This window comes from Ambystoma mexicanum, chromosome 11, assembly GCF_040938575.1.
Source record: "Ambystoma mexicanum isolate Mex_15411 chromosome 11, UKY_AmexF1_1, whole genome shotgun sequence".
Taxonomy (NCBI): Eukaryota; Metazoa; Chordata; class Amphibia; order Caudata; family Ambystomatidae; genus Ambystoma; species Ambystoma mexicanum.
In genome coordinates, this window is record NC_090934.1 from 1,294,370,549 (window position 1) to 1,294,393,937 (window position 23,389).

Consider the following 23,389-nt stretch of genomic DNA (forward strand, 5'->3'; position numbering starts at 1 on the left):
CAGGTGTCCCGATGAAAACGGTACCTCACATGTGTGGGTGCACCTACCTGGGCGCCAAGGGGAAAGCCTAAAACACAGGCAAACACAAGTCTGTTTCGACACCTGAATTTGACACTTTCTCCAGACAAGCACAATATACAGATATGGGCCTCGGGTGTCCAAGCCACCAAGGAAAACGGGGAACCCCATGCATTTCCGAAAAGAGGACACCCGTGGGAATCCACAGAGGTATGATTTGCGCAAATCGGCCCAGAATTTATTACCCAGAAGCCCAGGCAAAGTGCAAAATGTGCCGAAAAAAACCCACATTTTTCACTTTGTCGGGGGTTCTGGGTAAAACATTCTGCTCCACTTCCCACAAGTTGGATCTCTGTGGATTCCTACTGGTGCCCTCTTTTCAGAAATGCATGGGGTTTGCAGTTTTCCGTGGTGGCTTGGACACCCTATGCCCAAATCTGTAGGTTATCGCCCCAAATCCTTTTGTGGTAACCAGTGGGTTAGCCGTTTCCCTTTGCGGCTAGATTGGTCAACCCACACATGTGAGGTACTGTTTTCGTTGGGACACCTGTGGGAACGCGGGATGGTATGACATCTGTTGTTGGCGGCGTGTTATGGTGGTTGAGCAGAGTGAAATGTCTGGAAATTGTGTTTTTACCCCCAGAAGTTCTGGGTAGTAGATTCTGGGCCGATATGCGCATGGCAGACCTCTGTACATTCCCACGGGTGTCCTCTTTTGGGAAATGCATGGGGTTCCCTGTTTTCCCTGCTGGCTTCGAAACCCTAGGCCTTAATCTGTAGGTTGCCCACATGAACAAATTGTGCTGTGGCGAAAGGCTTGGGGTTACCAGCGGGTTACCCTTTTACTTTTGCGCCCCCGGTAGGTGCACCCACACATGTGAGGTACCTTTTACGTCGGGACACCTTTAGGAACGCGAGAAGGTATGACATCTGTTGGCGACGTGTTTCAGTGAGTGGACACAGGGAAATGTCTCTGAAATTGGCTGGAAATAAAGACAATTCTCAGACATTTCGCTATGGCCTACCTTCCCGCGTCCCCACACGTGTCCCGATGAAAACGGTACCTCACATGTGTGGGTACACCTACCGGGGGCACAAAAGGAAAAGGGTAACCCACTGGTAACCCCAAGCCTTTTGCCACTGACCATTTTGTTCATCTGGGCAACCTACAGATTTGGGCCTATGGTGTCGAAGCCAGCAAGGAAAACAGGGAACCCCATGCATTTCCCAAAAGAGGACACCCGTGGGAATCCACACGTGGCCAAATTGGAGGGGGCAACCTTTCTCATGTAGCCCTCCCCAGGGGCAGATAAGGGGGGAGGGGGCTGTCCTGCACTCCTCCCTGGGTTCAGGCGTCCGTTCTTAGGAGCAGATATCTGGTCCCAGGGAGGGCTGCATGACATGGCACCCACTCCATTCCAGCTGGGGGGGGGGGTCACCTCCCCATCCCATTAGAAAATTCCTAAACCCTTTCGGGTTCCCCACAGCCCCCTAAAAAGCGTTCCACCATTTTCACTTTTTTCCTTTGGTAACCCAACTCCCTGTGGTGCAGAGTGGCACATTGATGTGCCAATCTCGCCCCGAGGTGCCCTAACCTTACTGCCCCACCCACTGGGGGGCCTGTCCCACCATTTTTGGGGGCCCTCTCCCCCCTCACACCAAATGGGTGGCGGGGGCACCTCATGCAGGCCTCCCTGGGCCTCCTACAAACGGCTGCGTGATGTACACCCCCCTCCATTTGGGGTCGGAGGGGAGAGGGCCCCCAAAAATAGTGGGACGGGCCCCCCAGTGGGTGGGGCAGTAAGGTTTGGGCACCCCGGCGCCAGATTGGCACACCAATGTGCCCCTCTATGCCAAGGCAGGTATAGTAAACAAAGAAAATAATTCAAAATGGCAGGCTGCCCTTTAGCGGGGGCAGAGGGGCCCCCTACACGGCTGAGGAATTTTCTAATGTGAAGTGGGATGCACCTCTCCACCTCCACCCCAATTGGAGGGGCGGCCCATCTCATGTAGCCCTCTCCAGGGGCAGATAAGGGGGTGTCTGTCCTGCACTCCTCCCTGGGCTCAGGCGTCCGTTCCTAGGAGCAGATATGTGGTCCCAGGGAGGGCTGCATGACATGGCACCCACTCCATTGCGGGTGGGGGGGTCAACACTCCATCCCATTAGAAAATTCCCCGACCCTTTGGTGTTCCCCACAGCCCCTAAAAAGCGTTCCACCATTTTCTCTTTTTTTTCTTTGGTAACCCAACTCCCCTTGGTGCAGAGAGGCATATTGATGTGTCAATCTGGCCCTGGGGTGCCCAAACCGTACTGCCCCACCCACTGGGGGGGCCTGTCCAACCATTTTTGGGAGCCCTATGCCCCCACACTCCAAATGGGTGGCGGGGGCACCTCATGCAGGCCTCCCTGGGCCGCCTACAAACGGCTGTGTGAGGTACACCCCCCCTCCATTTGGGGTGGGGGTGAGAGGGCCCCGGAAAATGGTGGGACAGGGCCCCCAGTGGGTGGAGCAGTAAGGTTTGGGCACCCCGTGGCACACTAATGTGCCTCTCTGCGCCAAGGCAAGTTTCATAACCAAAACAAAAAAAATGGAAAAGGTACACTACACTTTAGGGCGGGCTGAGGGGCACCCTAAACCGCCAAGTAATTTTCTAATGTACTGGGGGTGTACACCAAATGCAGAGGGGGGCATCTCATGCAGCCCTCCCTGGAGTCAGATGCCCTTTCATAGGAGCAGATATCTGCCCCCAGGGAGGGCTACAAGGGGTGCCCCCATTTCCCCTTGGGGTGAGGGGGACAAGGCCACCCCCCATTTCTGTAAAATATATATCTGGTGGCTAGTGGCCCCTCTCATCCCACCCAAAATTCTCTTTTCTTATTTTCATTTTGTTTTGTTTTGCCCCCTTCCCTGGGGGCAGATGATCAGCCATCTGCCCCCAGGGGGGCCTAACCTGCAGGCCCCATCCTTTGGGGGGCCTGCACACTAATTCCTGGTAGCCCTCCCCCTGGCCCCCAATTGGATCGGGGGCCACCTCATGTACTCCTGCCTGGGGCCATAAATCTGCCCCCAGGGAGGGCTACAAGGGGTGACCCCCCTTTCCACTTGGTGTGGGAGGGGTAGGGCCACCACCATTTCAGGGGGGCAAAAAAATCCCAGGCCCCCCATCCCTGTTCCATTTATTTATTTTATTTTTGATGATCAGCCATCTGCCGCCAGGGATGTGCACATATGTGCCCCCATGCTTTCGGGGGCAGGGGGGGAGAGGGCTGCTTACTTGAAGCAGCCCCCCGTCGCAAACGTTTCCATGGTGGTCCAGTGGGTTGCGGTCAGGGATAGAGCACTCTGTGCTGATCCGTGACCAGCAATGCGTCATATACGTGGTGAACCTCCCCTTTCCAAGGACACCACTTTTCCTATATCCTTGGTGGCCTAGTGGGCCCCAGGGCCCCAAACCCCCTCCTACCTTCCCTCGCCTTTTTTTTTCCTTTTTCACCCCTGGGGGCAGTGATCATCTGCCCCCAGGGGGTCTCCAGCGCTGTGGCCCCATGCCTTGGGGCCACGGGAGGAAGGGGGCCTTCTTAACTAGTAAGCAGCCCCCCTCCCCCTGCGTCACAAACGGATCTCTATTGATCCTGTGACATTGCTGCTCACGGATCGGGCTCCCCGCGAGAATCTCCCCTTTCCAACGATACCTGCCTCAATCTCCGGCTTGAAATACAGCCGGAGATCGAGGCTGACAAAGAAGGGCACTCGCCGCCTTTCTTCACTGCAGCAGCTGAAAATGGCTGCTGCAGTGATTTTTATTTTCCGTTTCAAGCCGACGTGCTTTACGCACGCCGACGTGAAACTGAAAGTAATCCAGCACCCTGGCAGTGAGGGGGGACCTCCCCCTCAGATAGCCCGGGGGTTGGATTACAGTTTTGAGCGATCCCTGCTTTGCAGGGATTGCTCAAAAGAAGGTGCCAAAAAGGACGAGGTATCTCGTCCTTGGCACTTAAGGGGTTAAAGACACTATCTCAGAGCTAGGGGTCACACATCGCAACTAGCCCTACACACAATAAAGGAGGTAGAACGCTCGACTGGCTAGCGAATCTTAACTGCAGAATCAAGGTACTGGCCAATACTCCATGTGCTTGGACCGACCCCCACCTAATCGCATTCACCATTGACAAGGCAGCACCTCCTATTACACCTACACAAGCCCCAGCTATGATCACACGTAGTAAACAGAACCTCACTCTAGAAAACTTGCTATCTCTTTTACATCCAATCACTCATCCTACTACCGTCTACTCGGACCCGTCTGATCTAGTGAATGTATATAATGACAATATCTTCAAGGCTATTAACACAATAGCACCCCTCAAAATGCAGAAATCTAAACCTCGCGCGCACATTAACAAATGGTGCACACCGCTCCTAAAGAATCTTAGGAAAGAGAAACGAACAGCGGAAACTGTTTGGAAAAACTCGCCATCAGAACAAAACAGACATTTTCACTGCGGCCTCACTTAACTATAAAATGCCCGTTGTTCAGGCAAAAAAAGATAATTTTAATGACTGCATAGCCAAAGCTAATTCCAGTACCAAGGAATTATTCAATATTCTGAAAGAACTCGAATCTCCTGCTCCCATACCTGACTCATGTACGAAGGACACCCTATGGTGTAGGAATATACAGAACGCTCTCCAAGATAAAATCACCTCTACTAAACAAAATATCTTCTAAAAAAAAAAAAACCTTATCGATAATGCCATACCACAGGACTTGCCTCCAGACGCTACTCCTAATATGCCACAATTCAACTTCAAACCTCTATCTATTAAAGAAGTAGAGATGATCATAATGAAGCTTAAACCTTCCAATTGTATGGGTGACGTCTGCCCGGCCACACTTATTAAGGAAGCTGTCAATGTACTCGCTCCCTTCATTACCACATTCATTAATGCATTATTCGACACTAGTATTGTACCCACCAATTTGAAAGACGTATGGATACTCCCATTATTTAAAAAAACCCTTGCTAGATCCTAACCACCCCTCCAACTACAGACCCATTACTACCGTCCCATTTCTGCAAAACATTCTGGATAGTGCAGCATACCTCCAGATCCAGCAATATTTGAAAACCAAGAACTTGTTGGGACTCAGTCAGGTTTTAGACCCAGTCATGGGACTGAAAGAGCACTCATCGATTTTAAAGACGCAAATTCAGATGCTAAAAAATAAAGGGAAACCTGCCCTACTCCTACTACTTGACTTATTAGCAGCACTCGATTTAGTGAACCATGAAATACTATGTAAACATTTGTCTGCCGCACACTTCTCAGACCAAGCCAACTTGTGGGTCAAATCATTCCTCAGTAACAGATCTACCAGAGTCTTTGCACCTTCTGCATCAGCTTCACCTACACCAGCTACCTGTGGTGTCCCGCAATGTTCCTGTGGGTCTCCAACGCTCTACAGCATGTTCACGAAGCCATTATTTGATGTACTTGATCATCTGGATGTCACGTACACGAACTACGCTGACGACACCCAGATACTCATCCCCATCACTGGTGACTACGTTTTAGACAGCAAAACATTGAATGATATCTATAACATTATTCAAATATGGATGTGTAATCATAGTTTGTCTAAACGTTGACACAACCGAACTACTCCTCCTTAGCTCCCCAACTAAATTGAATAAATTAGGAACTCCTTTCAAATCTTTGAATATCGACGGCAATATTATTAAAGTAGCCAACGATGCGAAAACTCTAGGCATCTATATTGACTCGGCTCTCACTCTAACAAGACAAACTAATGCCTTAGCTTCATCTATCATCTACAGCGTATACATGCAAGCTTATCACAGCCTGTTGTCTTTCTTTGACCACAACAAACTGCATTTCAGTAGCAAGAGCATTAGCTCTATCGAAGCTCGACTACTGCAATGTGCTATATCTAGGAACCTCCCAATACAATATCTATAAAATGCAAGTCATGCAGAATAATGCAGTTAGATCGGCATGTGACATTCCAAGGAAACATCACATTACCACAACCAGACAGAATATTAACTGGCTGAATATTAAGCAAAGAAGAGACCTCAAATCGCTCACATAGTGTCTCAATAACAAGGCACCCATATACCTATGTGACACTTTTTCACGACATACATCATTGCGGCCTAGTAAAACAGCGCAATTACATTGTGCTGTCATCCCATGATTTAACAAATGTGCGGGTGGAATCAGCTTCCCAGTCCTTGCTGCAAAAAAAATGGAATGCTCTCCCTATCTCCATAAGAGAAGAATCTTCCTTTTTGCTCTTCCGCAATAAGGTCAGTTTGGTTCATGGATCAGGACCATAACCGACCCACTTCATAACACATACAACAGAATTTGTCTACAATAGTTTGTCCCTTTTAATGTCATTACTGTATATATGCCTTTAACTGTATATTATCTGCCACAATCTGTATATATTTGACTGTGTAACATGCTTTTTTCTGTATCACATCACTTATTGTTTCATCGATTTGTATTGCTATTATTTGTACATTCGTGTCTGCATTTCATGTAAGTTTCAGCACCCAGATGCCCCAGGGTTTTGGTAGCGCTATTCAAATAAATAAATACTAAATACTAAATCACTCCACCTCACTCTTCCTCATCACAGCACTCCAGTACCACCAACTGCTATCCAGTCAGTTTACCAAAAATAGAGTGGTACGTTTTACCGAATTAAACAATATCAAAAAAATACTGAAAATGTTATATATATTTCTGAGGCTTTTGGAATCTGCTTAGATCACATGCTGTGCATAGGCCGACATCTAGTGGAATTTGCGGAGTATTAAAGTTTGTTTTTCGAAACTCGAAAATGGGTGTAGACACAGGGCGTGCCAGTAATACTATCCCTAGTGTGACGTCCACTGTACCCATGATCCCTCACGCGTGTAGGACCCTCAGATTGTTTTTTTCCGCCATACTGGTCGGAAGCATTCAGCGGAGTTTCCTGGCATTAGCCATTCTTTGTAAAAATATTATTATATTTACCACGTTTTTTTCTCCATCCTAACGTCGAGCCACCGAAATTCGACACTCGACGCCGAACCGCAGAAGAAGGCGACCGTCGAGAGCTTCACGACGGAGTGGGCCTAGGAAAGCCTCGGCCCTACAATTAGGGAGAGTGGGGGGTGGACATACTCTACACTCTTTTATATATTCTCTTATATATATATATATTCCTACACTTACCAGCCCGCTGCCTCAAGGTGTGTATGGAGGGTACCCCTTTCCAACTTTGCCCAAAGTGCAACCGCAAGTATCCTTGGGTTGACACACGCCACGTGCAATCTCTGCTTGCCTAGGGATCACCCTGAGGCAAATTGCAGAGCGTGTAGCAGGTTCAAGCCTAAAACACTGAAAGACCGTTCCACCAAGCGTTGGGCCCACCACGCCAGGCGTCAAGAGGCCATGGCCACGGAGGGTGCCTTGGATGGCAGCGACGCCGTACTTTCGGACGGCGAGGGCAACACGGCGTCGAAAGACAGCCAGGCACAGGTCCCCGACCTCAGAAGGTCGTCCGGCAGGGCGGCTATGGGGAAGACCCCCGGCGACGTAAGCGCAACCCACAGAACATCCAAACTTTTATTTGTATTTTTTAGAATTTCTATTCTAACAATCCCGAAAATGTTCTCACTTCAAGGATCCTATCCCCCTCTCTCCCCCCCCAAGTAAAAAGTCCTGGTTCGAAACAACACCTTCTTCAGATCCCTTCCACATGCAACCTTATTCTCACAAACAAGAAGATCCTTCCCTTTGTGAGGATACAGATTTGGGCATGTTGGAAGAACATACTGGGTCAGGCTACTATGGGGACGATGAGGAACATGAGGAGGAAAAGGATGACCACAGGGTAGATTCCCCGGTAGACAAAGAACCACCGGTTATCAACTCCCCTGTCGACAACTAACCCCTCCTAAATGAGGTCTTATCTAGAGCAGCAAACCACTTCCACATTGACACCCAGGGTGCTCAAGAGGAAAGATTTTGCCGAAGAGTTGGTGGGAGAAAGGAGACCTGTTACGTAGGCCATCCCTATCCTTAAGTCCATCCAAAGAAGAATAGACCCTTCATTGGTAAACCCCAGTCTCACCAGGGCAGTCAATCCCAGGATTGAGAAGCTATTCAGGGCAGCCCAATCGGACCCACTGTATATAAGAGGGCATCTGAAACCGGACTCCCTAGTCGTTACAAACACCCGCAAGAGGGCAGGAACACCCTTATCAGAAGCTCCTCCCGACAAGGAGAGCAAGAAAATCTATGGGTTCGGCAGAAAGGTTGCCTCCACTTCCGCCTACCAAGCAAGAATCGCCAACTCCACCACCCTACTGGCGAGTTAGAACTGCCACCATTGGGAGGAAGTCGCGGCACTCATAGATTCCGCCCCAGAGTGTCATGATCTCTGCTTCCAAAAGGTCAGGGTTTTCCCAACTCCCTTGGAAGCAGATCCATAACCCAGGTTCCGAGTGCCAACCAGTCCCAATTGGGACCTTTTGGACCCAGTCCTGGCGCCAGTGGCACCAGGCTCATAAATATGCCCAGTCCCAGCGCTGGAAGCGCCGGGCTCATAATGCTTGGGTGGACTTACCTGCAGCAGACCATGCTGCTTACTTGCCTGCCAGTTGAGCCTATGATCCTCTTCTGTTTGGAACTACTTTTCCTGTTGGGTGGGGCAGGAGCCACTCCCTAGATTCAGAACACTGGAACTCTTCTGGAAAGCAGGAACTCTTTTCTTACCTAGGCGTGGCTGTGGAAGGAGACACCTAAGCACTACAGGAGGCTATTTAAACCACACCCGATGGATGAATCTTGCTTTGCGTTATTCTGCATCCTCTGCAGCAGAACGCTCATCGTGTCTTCTGCATCTGATCCTGGGCCTAAGGAAAAAGGCTTACCATCCTGAATCCAGTCTTCAGCAGCACCTATAAAGACGAGAAAGAACAGGTTAGCATTACGGTCTTCAGTGACAGCTCTTCACTTACCTGGTCCATCGGCTGTCACCAACGCCTCGCGCTGCATTCCGGCATCTGAAAGACAAAGGCTTACCTACTCTTCGTGCGCTCCGGAGGTCTTCACACTGCATTCCGGCATCTGAAAGACAAAAGCTTACCAACTCTTCGCACGCTCCGGAGGCCTTCGGCGCTGCATCCCGCATCTGAAAGACAAAACAAGGTGCGTTTAAAGACATTGGGGAACTTTAATACTCACGTGCCATTACTCCTTTCCACATCTAACCCAGTGGGTATTCCGGCACCCTGCAGCCACTCCGAACTTGTACCTGCAAAATAAAAAGACAGTTAGAGCGCATCGTGAAGCAGGCAACAAGCGCTTACTTACGTGCTTCCAGGCGCTTCTATTCATCACACGGGCTCCATCTTCAACTCACTTCAGCCCGTCATCCGCCATCGCCGGAACCCTGCAAAACAAGAAACATCATTACTAAAGACTTTAAAGACATTAGAATTACTCGAAACTTACCGTTCGTGCAGTAAACGACGGACAGCAGTCCTCTGAAGTCAAGAGGCCTGCTCCCCTTATCCAGTGAAGAAACTGGTTACAGCACCCTGCCCCGAGGCAGATGGAGAGCACGGCGTTCACTTACCTAAGACATCTTACCCTTCGAGTCAGAGGTCCAGCCCAAAGAGCCAGCCGTGTGTTACACATCACCTTTGAAGATACGGTATACGCCCAGTCAAGACCGGCGCCTCTACGGGAATCAGGTGAGCGTTACACAGAGCCCCTAAAGAGCCAATTGGCACGAGTGTCAGCGGAAGGGAGAGCCGTATCCGGTTGCATTTTAAAGGCAACCTTTGATGCCGCAGATAATGCCGTTAGATTGATAGCAGAGGGTACTGTTATCAAGAGACACGCTTGGTTACGGCAGTCTGGATTCAAGGCCGAAACACAAGCATCATTGCTAGACAAACCGGTGGAGCCAGATCTATTGTTCGGTAAGGCGGTAGAGGACGCGCTTAAAAATGCCAAGGACGAGTATGAGACACTAAAGTCCCTAGGTCAACTAACTACCAAACCCCCTAATCAAAGGGGTAATGGCAATTTTCGCCGCACAAGTGGACAAAATTCCCAAAGAGGGTCTAACTATTCCTAGGGACAGGGTACGCAGTGGAGCAATAACCAACAGTCTACCCAAGGTTATGGTAGAGGGAATAAGAGAGGACGGGTTAAAGGTAGAGGCAGCCCCAGTAGAAGCGGCGGCACGCCTCCACCAAAACAGTGACGCTCCGTTCAGGGTCCCTTCTCACGCATACCCAGTAGGAGGATGCATTTCCAACTTCACACAAGCTTGGGAAGGGATCACATCAGACAGATGGGTGCTGTCAACAGTGTCCGCACGATACTGCATAGAACTTTTAGAGCGTCCCCGGAACCACCCTCCACGACAAAGAACACATTCTCTAGACCACCAAAGAATCCTCCTCGAGGAGATCGTCAATCTGCTAGCAAAGGATGTAATCGAACTCGTCCCGGGACACCAGGTAAACAAGGGTATTTATTCAACTTACTTCCTTGTGCCAAAGAAAGATTTAACAATGCGCCCAGTATTAGACTTACGGCCTGCAAACAAATGTCAAGCCCCAAATGTTTCGCATGACTACTCTCCAAGAGGTAATCCCCCTCCTAAAAAAGGGGACTACATGACAACATTGGACATGAAAGGTGCCTATTTTCATATTTCCATGTTCCGAGCACACAGAAAGTACTTGCGCTTCAAGTTGGACAGTCGGCACTACCAGTTCAAAGTACTGCCCTTCGGAATAGCCTCGGCTCCAAGGGTATTCACCAAGGTACTGGCAGTGGCGGCAGCACACCTACACAGGGAGGCAATCCCTGTGTACCCTTACCTGGACGACTGGCTCATCACGGGGGAAACCCCAGCGATTTGCAGAACGAACATTCAAAGAACAATCGACCTCTTCTTCGAATTGGGTTTCTCAGTAAACGACAAAAAGTCAAGTGTGGTGCCAAGCTCCTCCAAACAGTTCCTAGGAGCAATCCTAGACACACAAGAGGGGTTGACCTTTCCATCAGAGGAAAGAATTCGGAATATACTACTGCAAATTCCACAATATCAGGCCGGTCGTCAGATAACTGTACGCAAAGCAATGCTTTTGCTAGGCATGATGGCGTCATGTATTTACCTGGTCCCCCACGCGCGCCTGTGCATGCATCCCATGCAGGAATGGTTGGCGAAACAGTGGTCTCAGGCAAGTGATCAGTGGGACGATCTAGTGGTCGTTTCGCCAACACTGGTGGACAAGAGAAAATCTGTCCAAGGGAAAGCATTTTACGATCCCGAGATCCAGGCGGTAGTCGCAACCGATGCATGCCTGACAGGGTGGGGAGCTCGCCTCCTCCACCACACAGCTCAGGGGCTTTGGTCTCACTCAGTGGCCAAGAATCACATCAACCTGCTAGAGCTCTTGGCAGTATTCAGAGCGCTTCAGGCGTTCAAACCCTACCTGCTAAATCTGTCAGTGCAGATCCGGACGGACAGCACTACAGCCATGTTTTACATAAACAAGCAGGGAGGGACTCGTTCGCCAAATCTGTCCAAGCTTGCCCAGAAAATTTGGACATGGGCACTCAAACGGAACATCTTCCTGTCATCGCAACATGTTCCAGGGGATCTACATTCTCTAGCAGATGCACTAAGCAGAGATCCCCTCCCAGAGGAGCACGAATGGTGTCTACACAGAGAAATCGTAGAAGATCTCTTCTCCCAGTGGGGTTCCCCCACCATAGACCTATTCGCCACAAGCGAAAACAGACCAGGCCCAAGATTCGCATCCAGATTCCCACAACCAGGATTCCAGGGGAACGCCCTGTGGATGAACTGGTCAGGAATGTTTGCAAACGCTTTTCCACCAACTCCTCTTATCAGGAAGGTGGTGAACAAGATGAACAGGGAATCGATGACGCTCGTCCTAGTTGCTCCCATGTGGGCGAGACAACCGTGGTTCCCACACTTATGCAGACTAGCGACGTGCGACCCCCATCAAGCTTCCGGGCTGGTACAACCTACTGTCCCAGCATCAAGGTCAAACAGTACATCCTCTACCCAGCTCAATGAACCTAGCAGCATGGCTCCTGTGGTCATAGAGTTTGGACATCTAAAATTGCCTCAAAGATGTATGGACATCCTAAAAGAATCTAGGAAGCCTAACACGAGGCGCTGCTACTTTGACAAGTGGAAGAGATTTGTTATCTCGTGCAAGAATAAACAAATCAACCCAGTTGATTGCACTCCTTCAACTATTGTTACATAAATGCTCCACCTGCTGGATGCAGGACTGTTTTTTTAACTCACTGATGGTGCATCTGGCAGCTCTGTCAGCATATACCACCTCCCATAACAAGGTGTCATGGTGGAAAGTTCCAGTGGTTAAAGCCTTCATGGAAGGAGTAAAGAGACTTCACCCTCCTATTTCAAACCCACCACCAGGGTGGAACCTTAATGTGGTGCTAGCTAAACTCATGGGCCCCCCATTCGAACCCATGCATAAAAGCATTCTCAAACACCTGACTTATAAGACAGCCTTCTTAGTAGCTATTACATCCATAAGAAGGGTTAGTGAAATTCAGGCTCTGTCAGTGCAAGATCCTTTCTTTACAGTTCACAAGGATAAACTGGTTTTGCGTACACACCCTAGGTTCTCACCTAAGTTTATTTCCAGATTCCACGTGAACCAGTCCATCGAGCTTCCGGCTTTCTTCCAAAACCCACAAAGCTCAGCTGAGGTGAAACTACACACACTAGATGTGCGTAAGGTGGTCCTCTACTATGTAAACAAGACCAGACTGCTAAGGAAAACAGACCAACTGTTTGTCTCCGTAGCTACAGGCAGAGAGGGGGATTGCTTCTCTAAAGGTGCCATCTCTAAGTGGATTATTAACTGTATCCAGCTGTGTTACTCCCTTTCTGAAAAAACTCTGCCTTTCACGCTAAGAGCCCATTCTACAAGAGGCGTTGGGGCCACTCTTGCTTTCATTGCAAATGTACCCCTCGATACCATTTGCAAAGCAGCTACTTGGAGTTCTATTCACACTTTTACTCAGCACTACTGCATTGACACACATTCCAAGACAGATACACAAGTGGGACAAGCGGTTCTAAGACATTTGCTCAATACCCTTCTCACATCCCACCTCCTTCAGGTACTGCTCGCTAATCTATGCACAGCATGTGATCTAAGCAGATTCCACAAGCCTCAGAAGGGATACATTACTCACCGTAATCGTATTTCTGATGCTTGTATCTGCTTAGATTCACATGCGACCCACCCTTCCTCCCCTCTGAGAGAAGGCGAATGGATGCTTGTAGTCTTAACTTTCTTTCGATCTGCTTGGATTATCTGTACTCGCGCTACTCCTCGTGCTACCTCATGTCAGAAAAAATACAATCTGAGGGTCCTACACGCGTGAGGGAAAATGGGTACAGTGGACGTCACACTAGGGATAGTATTACTGGCATGCCCTGTGTCGACGCCCATTTTCGAGTTTCGAAAAACAAACTGTAATTCTCTGCAACTTCCACTAGATGTCGGCCTATGCACAGCATGTGAATCTAAGCAGATACAAGCATCAGAAATACGATTACGGTGAGTAATGTATCCCATATGGTAGTGGGGTAAGGGGTTAAAATGGCTGGGGATGGTGTTCAAAGGGTAGGGAAATGGGCCTTCGGGGTGGGGGACCCCCCAAATTAAACCTTCACCGTTGACAACATCCCCATCCTAGTCTCTCATACAATCAAAACCCTTGGTGTTTACCTGGATCCGAACCGGACTATGGACAGGCAGGTCAATGCCATAGCTTCCGCCGCAGCCTACCACTCCAAACTGCTTAATGCCGTGAGGCCATATCTCTCCCAACAGAACTGCCTTACGATCGCCAGGGCAATAATCGGCTCAAGGCTTGACTATTGCAAAGCCCTACTCATAGGAACTTCAGCGAAAAACCTTGCTAAACTACAACTCATTCAGAACAATGCCCTTAGGGCTGCCACCGGCGCTTCACGCAGGGACCATGTCTCAGGTCTCAGAAAACAAGTCCACTGGCTCCCAGTCAAGGAAAGAATCATATTCAAAACCCTTGCCCTGACGCACAAATGCCTCCATGACATGGCCCACCTTACCTTGTCCGAAGGATCGCCAAACCCTGCGCCACCAGGCCAGCCAGAATAGCATATGCCAACATGATTACTGTTCCAAAAACCAACAAAGCATGTGCTGGTGGCACAAGCTTCCCCACCATGGCTGCTACCCACTGGAACGCCTTACCACCACACCTTAGGCTAATTGAATCCCATGGTGCCTTTCGCAAGGCCATCAAAATCAAGCTCTTCGTGTAAACCTGCAGGCCTCACGTGCACATCCCCAACAATCTGTATGTTTACTGCTAATGTATGTACCAATGTGTTCTGTAACATGTAACTTCAAGAATACTTGATGGGCGGCTTTTGTAACCCTTAAATATTCCTTCTTACGATCCGCTTTAAGCGCCTCAATGCCCTCGGACTGTAGTGCGCTCTACAAATGTAAAAAAATAAAGAAAAATAAAGAAAAGAATCAGTATTATTTTATTTTTTTACCCTGGTAAAATTTACCACTCTGAATTTTACTTAAGTAAAATCACATATAACGCCACCAACTTCGTCTTCCTCGTCACAGTACTCCAATACCAACACCTCACTCTTACTCATCAGTCCCCAACTACCCCATCTCATTCTTTGTACGAAGAGGTGGTGGTAGTGGAGTACTTTGCCATAAGTAATGTCATTTGTGATGCCATGAGGGTGCTTAATCGCTGGGCAATGCAGGCCTAAAATTGACTAGCTTCCAGCACCAGCCTAATTTCATGGGGTTTTTTGCATTATATCAGCACCATAACGTTGTTAGCATAGTTTTTCTGAAGTCCAACTAAGGGCTTAGTTAAAACATTCAACTGAGACAGTACAGGATTTCACTTTTATTATAAGGCTGTACCACCTGAGTGTATGATATCGTAGACTGAGAATGCCAGGCTTATTTTAGGAGGGAGAAAATCAGTACAAAGAAATTGTAGTACAGATATGGTCCAAAGAAACAATGAAATATGTATTGTAGAAATAAATGGTTTATTTTAATAAAAGTAGGCCCAGATAAATCTTGGGGCAAATGGGTATGATCACAGATCATATAACACACTTCATAAAAACATAGCACTATGCTTTAAAGTACACAGACCCAAGCATAGATTTTATTTAGAAAACTTAACATTATTTCTAGGTAAGTCTGACCTTATCAAACACATTTAGTATAGGGCACACCTATTCATGGGAAGTAAAACCATTAGTAACTTTCAGATTACTTTATAGTAATTCAAGGGTAGCAGACAGTGTCCGTTATGTAATGAGACTCAGTTAAGGAATCACATAATAGCCAACCCTGTTACTAGGATACTTTTCGGAATAGTGGAACACTGATTCAAGGAACAGTATATACCTATCAATACTTTGAGGATAGCAGAGTTATTCTAGATGAGTACGACCTTTTGGTGTAATATTCAATTAGTTGCTTTTCAGCTCAGTGGAACACAGTCTAAGATGAGCAATAACTATTTACACTAACATAGGCTTAAGGTAAGTACCCCAGCCAACACAGTACTTCGGCACAGAAGAAGCGTTGCAGCAGGAAGACTTCAGATCTACAGCCAACAACCTGGTCCATGGATTTCTTTGTCATGAAGACTGAAGGACAGAACTTTGGAAGGGATTTTGAAGCAGGGATCAATGGAGATAACTCCAGGCAAGAGTTTATTAGCGGCTGGATGCGGCTCTGTGGTTTTGGTGCCCTTCTCTGGAGCCAGAGGAAGACTGAATATCGCTGGTCGGATTCCCGTCGTTTGCAAGGTCCAGCACCCTGATAAGGGGAATTTTAGGTCTCCAATCGTGTCTCTGGAGTTCCAGCAGGATGCCACCAAAGTTTCAGCTTCATTCGGACGGCTGTGCACCGCACAATGACTTGAGGTCCCAGGATATTGGGATATTGCAACCCTGCTTACAGCTTACAGGTTCAGAATTTTTATCAGGAGCTACAGCACATCCTCTGTATTCTCTCCCCGCATTTTACAGCAAGCAGTGGACTGGCTGTCCAGTCAGGTCAGCCAGCCCCCCAGTGGGACTTGGTTCCTTTCGAGTCAGGTGGAAGACAAAGAACTGCAGAGCTTTGGACTCCTCCCTCACATCCTGCCTTTCCAGACACTCTGGAGCTTGGGCGATGAATCCATAGGATTCCTGCCGAAGACAAGACAGCAACTGAGGTAGTTCCCGCCTAGAATGGCAGGGGAAGACCTCAAACAGTAAGCACACAAGAAATGGCAGAAAAAGAAGGATCCCACCATATTAGAAAAATGGTGGCCCTTCTGTGCATTACTGAGGCTGAATTAACAGCCTGCTAGTAAAACCGACTAAGTCATAAAGGTAAAGCCACTGCCACCAGCCATTCATGTAAAACTCGCAATTGTATCAAAATGTTACAATGTAAGTAAGAAAGGGGATACATTGTATCTCCATGGCGCTCCACATAAGGTGCAGTGTGCTGGCTCACTATATAAAATGTAAAGGGGGGATGAAAATCCCTCTTTACTACTTGGGAACTGTAGTTCACCCAAGAACATGAAAGAGACATGTACAGGGTTGCCCAAAAGTTGTAGGAAACTAGAACGTCAACAATACACTATGGAGAGACCTAACAAGGTCACACACAGAGTAAAAGACTAGGTGAGAGGGGGAAAAAAAGATTCCCCTTCACCTAGGGACAAGTTAAAATAGTTACCTAGTCAAAGCAAAACGTTCTGGGGTGGACACAGGTCAGGAAGATTTATCATTGATATGAAAATCTTACCTAACAAACGTCACTTCAACAAAACATTTTTTTCCCGCTGAATTTCAAGGGCTCTGTTGCACCGAACGTATTCACTTTAAGTGTCCCTTAAAGTTAACTCCAGTTTTTTCACTGTGGCTATTAACATTTCCATGAAAAAAAGGCTGGTGAATAGTGTTGAATTCCCTTGCTTGCAGCGTAAGAGGGACGCAGGCATTGATTAACAATGGCTTCACGTTGTTTCCAATTGGTACACAAGATGGGAGATGTGCCCAAGGCATATCTACTAGCATTGGAAGAGGGTGCAACGTGTGCTACTACTATCCATCTGTGCAATGGAGTGAGCGCTGTTATTTTGTCATTCTCCAAAGTCCTCAAACATCTTTGCATTGGCAAAGGTAATTATGAAATATTAAAAAGAAAGTCTTCGATGTATGCTTACAGTCATACTTTGTAAGATCCTCATTCTTTACTTGTTCTACTTAAATCAATTTGGATCGGAGTACAACAAGATGGTAACAAAATCAACAAAATAGTGCCCCATGGTGCAACAATTTGGCTTAACATGTTCAGGGATTCATCCGAAACTCCATGTGTTTTTTTTTTGTTGTTAACGGCTCTACACATTTATAGATGAATAACTCCTCGTTTTGATAAATGCTGACTTGTTAGTCGGCTTCTTTTTAACTGCTTATTTAACAGTGCTGCAAATGCTATAAAAATGTTAGAGACATGGGTTATTGGGAAGTGGAAAATATTTCAAAGATTATGGAACCATTCATTATGCAAATTATTTTGGAAAATGGTTTCTTTTTTTTAACAAGATTTTAGTTTTTACTATGCGTACTGTGTGGAAAAACAGCAAATGTTTTTGATATTTTTTTGAGAAACATTTAACAAATACCTTCTTCTCTCATAGGAGCTAAACATAGATGTAGCCGATGTGGAGAGCTTGCTGGTGCAGTGCATATTGGACAAGTATGTACATTCTTGTTCTACACATCCACCGTTTGGGAACTGCTTAACATATATTGTAAAACTAAACAAGAATTGCATAAAGTGCCTTAATTGTGTGCTCTTGATTTATATATTTTTGGTGTCTCAAAATATTGGTAATGGTTAGTACTCCTACGTCCTGTCTCCTTTGCCCCATACTTGCAGGAGATTGTACCCTTTGGGGACAGGACTGGAGCATTGAGTGGCATTAATTGAAAATTAAATTGGCCGGGTGCATATGATGCCGCGAATATGCCTTCCACCAATCCTTCCAGCCACACCATTCAATCCTTTTCACTCCGACAAATGGGGGAAGTAGCAACTTGGAGTGTTTCATGCGCTTAAAGTGATGCTCTGCACACTGCAAACAGATGCAGCTTTAGTTGCCGCCAGGCTCTTGCTGCTCTTTATCAGCATTCATTTAGCTTCGGTGCATGGAGCCTCAGCATTTTTTTACCTCATTTTGCCTTGTGCAGCACCTTTCCCTCACAGGAACCTTCTCCCTTAGCTTAAGCATTCAGATTGCCTTTTTCTACCCCGACATTCATACGATTTCCTTGACTTCACAAACAAGAAGGCAAGTTGCAAGTGACTCGTTTACAGCAACTCAACGAACAGGGAGGGTTCTATTGGACTCTACTCTGAATCCTTCGACACAAGGCACTGTTGTGAAAGCTGAGAACTCTGACAACGAATGTACCAGGGTAAACCCTTAGGTGCTTCAATGGCAGTGTAAGACCAGGCCTCACTTCAGCTTGTCCTCATTACTTCCACCCAAGTCTACCATGGAGAACCAGTCAATGCCCTCTGTGAGACCCAAGGTTCTGATTACACACGAAGGCTACATCTGTACCCTCCTGAGTCACTTCACAGGTCGAGCCCCATCTCCACAAGCAACAACTGGTCTGTCATCCTTCTCTACGGCTGCGCAACACCCCACATGTTCACATGCAGCAGCAGAAGATGTAGGACCGCATTGAGCCTCCTGCGGATTTAGCTAAACTAACGTGCTCCAAGTCACCTTCAGCTGCCTTGGCTAAACTACTTAACCCCTACTACCACAGAACGGGGGAGTTACAGCATTTCTTTTGGGGTTCCTTCAGATATCTCATGACACCTTTCCACACGTACCTGAATTTTCCTCCCATAGTGTATTTTTCTGGCCCAGTTACCTTGGAAAAGGGGTTGAAATCCACTCCAATTACACTTTTTAGGTTACTGGGACCATCAATGGCCGTTCTATCAAAGGATGACTGAAAGCCTGCACTGGCCGTTCCGGTGGAAAAAACAATTACTCCCCTATGGTCAGGCATGAACATTTCAAGAAGGCGATTCCTTCAAAGAGGGTCTTCCGCACATGTTCAAGGTTTTTTATGAGTGTATGACGGGATTAATGCAATTAGGACAGGATTAATGCAATTTCTGGAACACCAGAAACTGAGCCAGTGGAAACCTCAGTACTGGCTATGGTGTTTTTGGTCAGACTATGACAAATGAGAAAAATAGACTTGCAAATGGACGTCCTCAAGAAGGCCAAAAAGTTATAAGTGAGAAACAATTGAGCCACATCTGCAAACAGGCAGCTGGACTCCAGCCCTGAATGCCCAAAAGTGAAAAGCTCTACTTGGGGTCTCATCCTCCAGCTCAGTCCGTGGTTGTGGCCCGAGTTCTTTCACAAAGCAAGATGAGGACATTGTTGGTGTCTGCTGTGGCAGCTACTTCAGTATCAAAGGAGGAAAATGTTTTAGATGCCTGTGGCCAAAAGGTATACTGCAACAGCTTGCTTACACCCAAGGCATGATAAGTTATAAAATCCTGGAGGCTTGTAACCTTGAACTATGGGAAGAAATTACTGATTTTGTGGAGGATCTTCCTCTGGACAAAACTGATTTCCTAGCTGGCATTTCTGACACCAAGCAAGATACTTTGGACATGCTTGAGGCTGCAGCAGGGCACCTGCCTGGCACTGACCGAAAGGTCCAAGGAAAATACCACAAGCAAGGTATTTTGGAGTGATGCCCTAGCACAGGCTCTATTAAGTTTTTTTTTAAATCCAGGTAGGGGTAGATATGAAATTCCACCCCTCTTCAAATATCCAGATATGTCCGCCATCACTTTGGTAAAAACACTACAGAGAGCGCTGAGGCTGGAGGGACTGACATTGAACTGAAAATCTTGAATCTGCATTGCAAACCTCAAGAATTTATGAATAGGAGTGCAGAAAGGGAATCCTGAGCCCATAACCCTGAGCTAACTAATACCCTCCCCCTCCCCCCACAACTAAGGAAAAGAACAAATTGCCTTCCCAAGACGTAGGCTTTGAAGCCGGGAGTGAAGAATCCACTCTGAAGGAAGACTGTTAAGACCGGAACCTGTGAAGATGGATACTGGGGCTCGGTGGACAACAAAGGGTGGCAGCCCAGTAGACGATCCCAGCACAGTGATATCCTAGGGCATCCCAAAATCCCAAAGAGCAGATCAGGTAGGTTTTTGGTGTCCCAACCCCCTTTCAGGTGGTGGCAGCTTCCTGCATCAGGCTTCGGCATTAAAACTGCCATGAAAACTATTCCAGCATGGAAGGCTCAATCAAGCAGATGTGGGGAAGTAGATGGAGAATTCAGGAAGCCTGCACTAGACCTCCAGGAGCAGAAATTCCGAAACCCAAACCATGGGATCATCCCACACCTTTGCACTCAGCCAGCATGATGGCCACATGACGGTTAAATATGGCAAGAATTGGTACGAAAACTTATTCAGCTAGTCAGCAGATCGGCTTCTGCCAAATTCCAGAAAACAGCTGCAAAGGATGGAGCCACTGATTACAGACCCTTAAGTACCACTTCAAAAATAAGATGGCCAAAGACAAACCCACAAATAACTAGATGAGTGCAAATTATCAGTTGGCCAACAATACGGATTGATCATTAGCACTGCCACTCAGCCTAGACCACCCCTACAGGAAGTGTAGTGAGAGCCCAGGGACCTACAGTGTTCTAAACCAGTTAAAAACCAATATGGATGCTGTGTGTGGGCTCGCTAGAGCCCACATGGCCAGGGAAGCCATTCTGTGCCTGCCTTGTGGTTGCCCTGAGAAAATAAAGCCCTGAAATACAAAATAGCAGAGAGCAGGATTTACAAAAAAACACATTGGTGCCTCTTTGGATACCCAAAAGGCACATTGGGCTACCAGTGGTATAAAACGGCTTGCACTTCTGCGAAAGCCAAAACTAAAGGACAGCTGCCACCAACCTTCTCCCTAAAACTAATGTAGGATATCGCCCAAAAGCAAAATTGAGGTGCATGACATGTACACTGGACGCCATAGGGGGAGCCCAATAGCTGGCAGGGGGACTTGGGGAGAAGTGCCCCTGGCCTCTGAAAGTAGGTAAGTGATCCAACCAAAATAAAAGGGGTAAAAAAGCACAAAGCAGAGCTAGAATACCCAAAAGTAGAAATTCAGCCTTAACATATACAAACTTGAGAACTGCCACTGGGGTGCTTCACTACTCCCCTTTATCATTTAGCTTTTCAGTCTTTCACTCCCCCGAGGACCTAACTTGGGCTCTTTCAAAAGAGCATGGACGAAAAAAGTAGGTCCACTCACAATTTTATGTAAAGAAACTTCTCCCCAAGGTGGTCACTGATTTCTTTTATCAGCTGGCAGGTTAACCTCCCTTGCCAGCATAAAAGGACTGGGGAGTGGGACCGGAAGCCTGCACACAAGGCTGGGTCTGTGCTGGTGTCCATTATGAGCCTGACTAGTTCTTTCTTCTTTAATTCTTGTTGCCTCACGTCATGCTCTGCTCCCATCCCTGAAGAGGGCAAGCTCCTGTAGGTATAGAGGAATGGGGTCTGGACTAGGAGTAGAGTAGTAACTACGATTAGTAGCTTATCCGTTTTCCACATGTGAATTCTCCTTTGTGGATGAGAGAAGTGTTGTGGCCTATACATAAGAGAAAACCCTGTGGGAAAATAAACAGCAGACTTTTGGATCAATGTTTGAAGAAGCCTGTACAAAACCTGTTTTGAGCTACCTTGCACTTGTTTGGACAGTGTGTCCTAGTGAACTAAGACTAATCTTTTCGTCTGTTGCATTTCTCCGCTGCCATACAGCAAAGGTTGTGCATCCTGTGTGCCAAAGTACTTCTTAGTACAGGCTGTGTGTCATGCGATACATGTTTTGTTTACTCCTTGATGAAACACTTACATTCATCCAAATTCAAACTCCAGGCCCCTTTTTCTCGATCCATCATTGCATGTCTCCAATTATTACTGTTTCGGTGCTTGATTAATAGGTCATTGGAACATTTTAAACGGTTATGTTGCTTCTGAAAATTACCAAGTGAGTTTTTTTCATATAATTGGGAATTAATTGTGCCTTAGGTTTATGTTAGTAGTTTTGGAGATTATTTTCAAAGGTTAAGCAGATTTATTTTTAAGCACTTCTTTTGTTCCAGTTGACAACACTTAAAATAAATGCGTGCTAATTTATCTTAAAATGTGTACTTTTTAGTGAGCTGTCAGGAAGTATTCCTCCCCTCTGAAGTAAGATCCCATAAAGTGTAGACTCGTAAGTAAAAGCGGCAAAGTCTTGTCTACATCCATCTACTACATGTAGGGCATTTGAAAGTCAACAGGAAACACAAATTAAACATAGTCTGAGAACATTGTCTGAATCGATAGGCGGAGTCAAGGGTGTTTTTTAATATAGAAATAGGCACACCCTGCAACTGCTAAGGGTAGAGCGGCAAGTTTGAAAAGAAATGCGTTAGGCAAGATTTGATGTAGTAACTCTGTGTGAGACTACCCAACACTGTCTACTTGGTAATAGGTAACCCACCTTTTGGTATAGGCCTGTACTTCACAAGTTGGTAGTGTGACTGAGCAGCCAGGCCTATCTCAAGAGGGGTTAATGTGAGCTGTAGAGCTGCAGAGCTGCAGCAATGAATTTCGAAAATTCACGTAGCCAAGTAACACTTCTACTCAAGGGTTCAGTTATAAATAGTTATTTAATTAACATCAATTTTTAAATAAGCGTACTTTAAAAAGTGCAAGATATGTAACCATCAAATATACTTTTCCAGAATCAGCATAAGCTTAGTAGTTACTCTTTAGGGATGCTTTTTACACACTTCCTACACCCGGAGGTGACTTCATTCACAAGGACAGTAATGGCATTTATATATCACGAGTACACTTTGCAGATTCTGAGGTTGCAGAAAGGAAAGCTTAAAGGAAGGAAAAAAGTTAAACAGGTTCTCAGGGCATGTGAGTATACTTAAATCTTCCAATGAAGTCTAGACAAAACCTTTACAAGCAATAACAGTCTAAACACAAATTATCACCTCTGAGGGACAGAAGATATCAGTCAATGGACTAGAAGAGTCTGCCGGGAGCCAGGACAGCCAAAGTCAATTGGAGCACAGTCTG

General features: G+C 46.8%; 1 protein-coding gene across 2 annotated transcripts in view; it reads left to right on the forward strand.

The window, feature by feature from the left end:
* The window catches only part of COPS2 (COP9 signalosome subunit 2), a 764,758-nt gene that overhangs the window by 708,782 nt on the left and 32,587 nt on the right, over positions 1-23,389 (forward strand). For both annotated transcript variants that reach the window (XM_069624784.1, XM_069624783.1), the window contains exon 12: positions 17,883-17,941. In XM_069624784.1, the coding sequence (XP_069480885.1) occupies positions 17,883-17,941 (59 nt within the window). The remainder of the gene's footprint in view (positions 1-17,882; positions 17,942-23,389) is intronic.